Below are 9,356 nucleotides of genomic sequence, written 5' to 3'. Positions count from 1 at the left end.
CACTGGAGGCGGAGTATATGGCATTATCTGAACTAACCAAAGAAATCATTTATATGAGAAACCTGCTAGACCGTATGAAAACTTATGAATTAATAAAGAATGCTACGCGAATAAAATAGGATAACCAAACATATTAGCATAAGATACCATTTTTCAGGAGATGCGCAGGAGCGTGTAGACATAGAAATAGGATATTTAAATACCTATTCAATGCCAGCAGATATGCTTACTAAGTCTCTCACTAAAGACAGACATGTGCATTGTGTGAAATTGTTAAACTAGTTAGATTAGTTTTGGTTGTAGATAACCGATTCTTCGGCACGCAGATAAGGGGGAGTGTTGAAAATCGTGCGTAATATCTTCGTGCCTACGTACGAAGTATGGCGACGCTAATTCTTTGGTTTCTCGGTGTGTGTGGGTGTGTGCGTGAGTGAATGACATTGGTGCACACAGTTGAGCAACGACCGGCGACCACGTTGTACGCAAGTGATTCAAGTATAATTATTCAAACACAAAAAATCTAGTTCTTTAATTAACCCTACAGGTTTCAATTAAATTATTGTAAAAAAATAAATAATAATATTACTAATATTAAATTATAAAGTTAGAAGCTTTATTTATTTTATTTCTTTAAATTTAAATAGCTTATAATAAAGAGTATAATGTTGAAAATATTAAGGAAAATTTTTAATTTTTTTAAATATATTTAAAAAAAATTTTTAATTTAATATAATTATTATACCTTCGATTTCACGAATCAATAGTTTTTATTGAACTATTTAAATTATGTTATTAATATAATCAATTAAAATATTCATTTATGCGTTCAATTAATAAAATAATTAATAAAAAAGAAATTAATAATTCTATATAACAATTTGTATCATTTAATTTAAAAATATTTGGTATTAATAAAATAATTTCAGCATCAAAAGTTAAGAATATTAATGATATTAAATAAAATGGAAAAGAACAAGGTAAAATAGTTTTAGAAATTATATTAAATCCACATTCAAATGATAAGTTTTTATCTAATTTATATTTAAATATTACTGATAATAAAAAATTAATTAAAAATAAAATTAATGAAATTAATATTAATAATAAATATAAATAAATAAAATTTATTTTTATAAATATTATATATATATTAATTTTATAATGATTATTTAATTGGAAATTAAATATATTTTTATACTATATATATATATAGAAAAATTAAAACTAATAAATATAAATTCAAATATAAAAATAATCAAATTAAATCTACAAAATGTCAATATCAAATTGAAAATTCAAAGATAATACGATCAGATTTTGAAAAATGATTAAATTTTAATCGTTAAAATGTATAAAATAATATAATTAAACCAATTAATACATGAAATCCATGATATCCTGTTATTAAAAAATATAATGAACCAAAAATTCTATCATTAATTGTAAAATATGAATAAATATAATCAAATAATTGAATTATTATAATTAATAAACCTATAATTAGGGTATAAATTAAATATATAATTGATTTTTTTTGTTATATTTTAATATATAAATATAACTCATTGAAATAGTAAATCCTGTATAAATTAAAACAATTGAACTTAATAATACAATTTCTAAATAATTAAATATAATAATACCTTTAGGTGGTCATATGTTTATAATTTCAATTGAAGAAGAAATATATATATATGAAAATATCTTCAAAAAAAAGAAATAAAAAAAAATTCAGATATAATAAATAAAATTTTACTTAATTTTAAAAAATTTATTACATAATTTGTATGACATCCATGATAAGTTCATTCACGAATAATATCTCGTATTCATAAAATAAAAATTAAGCTTATATTAAAAATTATTATTAATAATTGATAATTAAAATCAATATATATTAAATTAATTAGTTCAATTACTAAATTTATTAATTTTAATGATATTAATGAAGGTCAAGTTCTTAATGTAACTGAATGATAAGGACAATTATTTATTACCATAATTTTTTAATATTCTGAATAATATAAAATTATTAATATTGAAAATACATAAGCTTGAATAAATGATATAAAGATTTCTAAAATTATTAATATATTTTGAATTAAAAAAGAAATAAAAATTAAAATTAAAAAATTTAAGATAAAATTTTCTAATAATGTTAAAATTAAATGACCAGAAATTAAATTAGCACATAATCGAATAGATAAAGTAAAAGGACGAATAATATTACTAACTAATTCAATAATTACCATAAAATATATGAAATATAAAGGTGAATTTAAAGGTACTAAATGAATAAAAAATAATTTGTTAGAATTAATTATCACATATTAAATTAAAGCTATTCATAATGTTAATGACAATATTAAATTAAATAATAAATGACTTGCAGGATTAAATTCATAAGGAATTAATCCTATAAAATTAGTAATAAATATATATATTAATAAATTTATAAAAATAATAATATTAGAATTATACTTCAAAATTATATTAAATTATTTCTATAACAATTTAATAAATTTAACAAATAAAATATTAATTCAATTTATAATAATATAATAATTATTAAATAGAATTGTATAAAATATAATATGAAAATAAGTAAATATTCAATTAGAAATAAAATTACTAAAATAATTTATTCCAATTATTGGATCAAATATTTCATGTAAATTTATAAAATTAATATTCATTTATTAAAATTAATTTTTTTTTATTGTAATTTAAATTAATTAATATGTAATTTAAATTCATCATTAAATATAATAAATTAAGAATTATAAAAATATATAGTTCACATAAAAAAATCGGTCTTATTTGTGGATTTAATTGAAAGTAATTTTTACTCTAATTGATTTAAAAGATCATTTCTTTTAAATTTACGATATTTAATGAATTTTAATATTAAAAAATAATAAAAAATATTAATTTTAAATTGACAATTTAATGTTATTTATAATTTAACTAATTTTTTAAAATTAAATTTTATTTTTAATTCGTTTTATAAAATTAGTTGAAGATGTTCTTTCAGCAGTAATAGCTATTCATAGATTTATACCACAAATTTCAGAACATTGTCCAAAATATAAACCAGCACTTAAACAAAATAAATTAAATTGATTAATTCGTCCTTTAATTGCATCAATTTTAACACCTAATGATGGAACAGTTCAAGAATGAATTACGTCAGTTGATGTAACTAATATACGTAAAGGTAATTTTATAGGAATAACTATTCGATTATCTGTATCTAATAATCGAAATTGATTTAATGATTCATATATTAATATATAAGAATCAAATTCAACATTATTAAAATCAGAATATTTATAAATCAATTTCATTGATGACCAATTGATTTAATTGAAAAAAAAGGATTTAATAATTCATCAATATTATATAAATCTTTAGAGATGGAAAACAAATAAATAATGAAATAATTATTGGAGTAATTGTTCAAATTACTTGAATTAAACGATTTGTTAATAAACACAAATTATTAAATTTATTATTGAAAATATCAATAATTAAATATAAAGTAAAAACTATAATTATTAATATAAATATTATAATAAAATTATGAAAATAAATTAAATTATCAGAATAAAAGAATATGAATTTTGAAAAAAAAAATGTATTTCATGCTGCCATTTTTAATAATAAGATTAAAATTACATTCATTAAATGAATGATTTAATGGAGGATAATTTATTAATCATTCTAAAGGGGATTGAAACAATTTTAATAATAAGAAACGTTTATAAATTAAACTTTCTAAAATTAAAAATATTATAAAAATTATTCTATTTAATGAAATAATTTATCCAATTGAAGATAATAAATTTCAGCAATAATAAGAATCAGGATAATCAGAATAACGTCGAGTTATTCCTATTAAACCTAAAAAATATTGAGGAAAAAACGTTTAATTTACTCCAATAAATATCATTATAAATTGATAAACTAATCATTTTTTATTCAATATAAAACCAGTAATTAAAGGATATCAATAAATAAATCTTGAAATTATAGATAAAACAGCTCCTATTGATAAAACACAATGAAAATGAGCAACAACATAATATGTATCATGTAAAATAATATCAATAGATGAATTAGGTAATATAATTCCTGTTAATCATCCAATTGTAAATAACAAAATAAAACCTAAAGATCATATAACAGAATTATTTATTTTAAATTTTGTACCATAATAAGATGCTAATCAACTGAAAACTTTAATTCCAGTAGGTACATCAATAACTATAGTTGCTGATGTAAAATAAGCACGAGTATCTACATCTAATCCAATAGTAAATATATGACGAGCTCAAACAATAAAACCTAAAAATCCAATCCCTAATATTGCATAAATTATTCCTAAATTACCAAATACTTCTTCTGTGCCTCTTTCATTTATAATAATTTGAGAAATTAATCCAAAACCAGGTAAAAATAAAATATAATGTTCTGGATAACCAAAAGATCAAAATAAATGTTGATATAATACAGGATCTCCTCCTCCTATACAATCAGAAAAGCTGTATTAAAATTACGATCAAATAATAATATTATAATTGCTCCTCCTAATACTGGTAAAGATAATAATAATTAAATTATTGTAATAAAAACAGATAAAGAATATAAAGGTATTTTATCTAAATCTAAACTAAAATTTCTTATCAATGTAATAGTAGTTACAAAATTTATGGCTCCTAAAAGTGAAGAAATACCAGATATATGTAAAGAAAAAATTGTAAAATGTACGGAAGGAGAAGAATGTAAAATATAATTAGATAAAGGTGGATAAACAGTTCAACCAGTTCCAGATATAAAATTAAAAATTCTTCTAGTTAATAATAATAATAAGGAAGGAGGTAATAATCAAAATCTAATATTATTTATACGAGGAAATGATATATCAGGTGATCTGAATATTAACGGATTTAATCAATTACTAAATCCCCCAATTAAAAAAAGTATTACTATAAAAAAAATTATTAAAAATGCATGTCTTGTAATTAAAGAATTGTATAATTGATTATTATTTAAAAATATCCCAGGAATTCTTAATTCTACACGAATTAAAAATCGTAATGAAGAACCAATTACTCCAGATCATATAGCTAATATAAAATAAAGAATGTCAATATCTTTATGATTTGTTGATAGTAATCATTTAATTAAAATTAAAATTAAAATTTAGTTTTAATTTTGAAAATTAATAGTTTTTTAATAAACTTAAAATTTTTAGTATTAAATAATTTTAAACTTTTATTAACAAATTTACAATTCATTTCTTTTATCAGGCATAATACATTAATTTTTAATAAATTATAGTTTAAGAAACATTAAATTGCAAATTTAAAATTATATATATATTAATTAATTATATTTTGACAATATATTAAATATAAATGATATGAAAATATTGAATGTTAAAAAAAATAATATTAAAAAATTAAATTTAAAATTAAAATTAAAGAAAATTTTTTAAAAAAAAATTTATATTTATAAATAGAAATATAATAAATTTTATATAACAATATAAATAAACATACCTAATTAATAAAATCGTTAATCTAATAAATATATTATATTCAATAATAAATATAAAATTTTTAGTTAATAATCATTTAATAATAATATTCGATAATAATAAAGAAAATATATTAAATAAAAGTTAAATATATAAAATGCATAGATTTATTGTTTAAAATTAATTTATCTAATTTAATCAATTAAAATTATTCTATGATTTTTGAAATTATTTAAAATTTTTTATAATTAATAATAGTACATAAATTTTACATAAATATTTTGTCAAAATAATCCTTTTATCAGGCATATTATTTATACATATATATATATATATATATATATATATATATATATATATATATATATTTAATGTACAAATATGAAAATTTGGTTTACGCTTATTTTCGACTAGTATTGTGGTGAGCTAGTTTTGTTGCATATATAATATGAAAATTTGCTGTACTGATATTTTCGAATAGTATTGTGTTGAGCTAATTTTGTTGCATATATAATATGAAAATTAGCTCTACTGATATTTTCGACTAATATTGTGGTGAGCTAATTTTGTTGCATATATAATATGAAAATTTGCTCTACTGATATTTTCGACTAGTATTGTGGTGAGCTAATTTTGTTGCATATATAATATGAAAATTTGCTCTACTGACATTTTGTGGTGAGCTAATTTTGATGCATATACAATAGGAAAATTTGCTCTACTGATATTCTGTAATGAGTTAATTTTGTTGCATATATAAATAAGCTAAATTTAAGCTTATTGATTCGTAATCTATCGGTATATTTAAATTAATATTTTATATAAATAAATTTGATAATTAATTATAGTTTACAGTCGAAAATTTTAGTTTACAGTCGAAAATTATAGTTTATAGTCGAAAATTGTTGTTTATAGTCGAAAATTATGGACACCATAATTCACGCTACGAATATTACAGTAGAAGTTCAATCCGCAGAAGAACATTACCAATTTCTATAGAGTCATTTTATTAGAAATACATTACATTCCCTGAACATAACTCGCTTTAGCGAGTGTCATTCTTAATGTTCACTAAAACAAGTTACTAGACATGATAGCAGACATGCACCACATTTTCATGCATAAATAGCAAAATGGATAGTCGAACGGTTAGAAGGCGGTACCACCTTCTTTGGGAGTCGACGAGCTAAGTCAATAGCTTCATCTTTCCTGCGGTTCCAAGAGCAATGCAATGTATTCCTGGAGTAATTGCCCTGTTCAGTTTAGGAAATAGACACATGAAGTCAGGGTTTGAATATTAAAACAGAGCGTTAAACTGTTAATGGGTGCGGCCAATTGGTATCAAGTCAAACGTTTTAATGGAGACATTACACACCGAAGATCAAACCCGCTGTATCGGGTGTATTACATGGTGTTCAGTGGGACGAATTAGTATACATTTTAGTGACGGGCACTTTATCTTCATGTTCGAATTAGGAGATCGATGGTCACATCGCATGGGAACGATGCCACATTCTGTGAGAGGCGAACGGCTAAGTCAATAGATTCACCCATCCTCCGATTCCGAGAGCCAAACCAAGTGTTCCGGTAGCAAATCCGCTGAACAGTGTTGCTAATGGGCACCTTATTTTATGGTTTGAATATTAAAGCACACCGTCAAACCGTTGTAGATCATTGCCAATTGCTATAAAGTCAGTCGTTTAACCGAAGACCTTATCCCCCGGGACGCTATCCCGCGGTATCGAGGGCATAACTCCGTGATTATAGAAACACATCAGTATACGTTTTAGAGACGGCACCTTGAATTCGCGTAAGTATCAGAAGATCGAATGTCAAAGCATTCGAAGTCGTTACCACCTTCTGTGAGGGACGAAGGATTAAGTCAGTTGCTTCACCTATCTAGTGGTTCAGAGAGTCAAACCAGGTATTCCAGGAGTATGTCCGCTGAAGATTATTGGCAATGGACTCTCTAATTCACGCTACGCATATTGCAGAAGGTCAATCGGTCGGGGGACATTACCAATTGCTATAGAGTAATTCCTTTTATCTAATACTTTACCTTCCTAGAACATAAGCCGCTTTAGCGAGTGTCATTCTTAGCGCTAACGGCAACAAATTTCTAGACATTTTAGCGGACGGACACCTTATTTTAATGTATCAACAGAAAAACCGACGGTTAAGCCGATCGAGATCGATTCCAGCCACTTTGTGAGTCGAAAGGCTGAGCGAATAGCTTCACCTATCCTGCTATTCCGATAGGCAAACCAGGAATAACGGGAGTCACTTCGCAATACACTGTTCGTCATGGATATCCTAATTCGCGGTTCGAATATTAAAGTAGAGCGGAAACCGTTTGAGATCGTTACCAGTTGGTATAAAATCAAACGTTTTATCAATTACCATACCTGTCGAGAATCTACTCGCTGCAGCGAGTGTATTGCTAAGTGTCAGCGGAAACAAATAAGTATACATTGTAGTGACCGGCACCATAATTTCATGTATGCATAAGAAGGTCAAGAGGCAAACCGTTCCAGAACGCTACCACCTTCTTTGACAATCGCTCATCTATGACAACAGCTTCTCCTATCCAGTGACACCGAGCGTCAGACCAGGTACATCAGGAGTAAGTGCGCTGGACAGTATTATCAGTAGACACCTTCCATCACGGTATGAATATTAAAGTAGAGTGTAAAAGCGTTTGAGAACGTTTCCAAGTGTCTTAGCGTCATGCTCTTTGCCAGATACATTACCTTCCGAGAACATTAGCCGCTGCATCGTGGGTGCAGATATACAAATGAGTATAAATTTGAGTGACGGGCACCTTAAATTCATGTATGAGTAAGAATATCAAGAGTCAAACCGTTCGAGAACGTTTCCATTTTGTTTGACATTGAAACGGTTATGTCAGTAGTTTCAAACATCCTGTGGTTTAGAAAGTCAAACGAGATATTCCTGGAGTAAATGCGATGTACCGCATTGGCGATAGATGCCTTGATTCGCGGATTGAATATTAAAATAGATCGTTACACCGTGTAAGAACGTTACAATAGTCATAAAGTCAAACATTTGACGCAATGCCTTACCGACCGAGAAGATAATCAGCCGTATCGAGAGTATAGCTTCATGTTTAGAGAATCAAAATAGTACACAATTTAGTGACGGCACCTTAAATTCATTTAAGAATCAGAATATCGAGATTCAAAGCCTTCGAGAACGTTAGCACCTTCTGTGAGAGACGAACAGCTAAGTCAATAGTTTCAGCTATGCTGTGATTCGCAGAGGCAATCCAGGAATTCCGGAAGTTAATCCGCTCAACAGTATGGGCAATAAACCCCTCAATTCACTGTTTGAATATTAAAGCGAGCCGGCAACCCGTCGTTGAACATTACCTATAGGTGTAGGATCAATCTTCGTACAGAATGCCGTACCATCCGAAAAACTAACCATCTGTATCGGGAGTATAACACCGCGTTCAGAGGTACGAACTGGTATACATTTTAGTGACGAGCACCATAATTTAATGCATGAATTAGAAGGTGGACGGTCAAACCGATTGAGAACGTTATCACCCTCTTTGAGAGTCGATCGGATATGTCAATAACTTCACCTGTCCAGTGATTCTGAGAGTCAAATCAGGTATTGCGGGAGTGAATACGCTGTACGGCATTGGCAATAGACACCCTAATTTACGACATGAATATTAAAGTACAAGGTCAATCCATTGGAGAACATTACCAGTTCATATAGTGCCATTCTTTTAACCAAATACATTACCTTCCTGGAACCTAACCCGCTGTTCCGAGTGTCATGCTTA

At 25.6% G+C, this 9,356-nt stretch overlaps 1 protein-coding gene and 1 pseudogene across 1 annotated transcript; both read right to left on the bottom strand.

Moving 5' to 3' along the window:
* Window positions 1-2,006: 2,006 nt before the first annotated feature.
* On the bottom strand, window positions 2,007-2,486 carry LOC143220241 (ATP synthase subunit a-like; the record flags this gene model as incomplete). Its single annotated transcript, XM_076445930.1, is given in 1 exon segment — window positions 2,007-2,486. A coding segment is annotated over 1 exon segment (480 nt), but the record flags the coding sequence as incomplete, so codon positions are not given.
* A 2,003-nt stretch (window positions 2,487-4,489) lies between these two features.
* Window positions 4,490-8,317, bottom strand: LOC143220240 (cytochrome c oxidase subunit 1 pseudogene; annotated as a pseudogene).
* Between the last annotated feature and the right edge of the window lie 1,039 nt (window positions 8,318-9,356).

This window comes from Lasioglossum baleicum, unplaced genomic scaffold, assembly GCF_051020765.1.
Source record: "Lasioglossum baleicum unplaced genomic scaffold, iyLasBale1 scaffold0523, whole genome shotgun sequence".
Lineage (NCBI taxonomy): Eukaryota > Metazoa > Arthropoda > Insecta > Hymenoptera > Halictidae > Lasioglossum > Lasioglossum baleicum.
The sequence above is the reverse complement of the archived record's forward strand: the minus strand, read 5'-3'. Positions and strand labels throughout refer to the sequence as shown.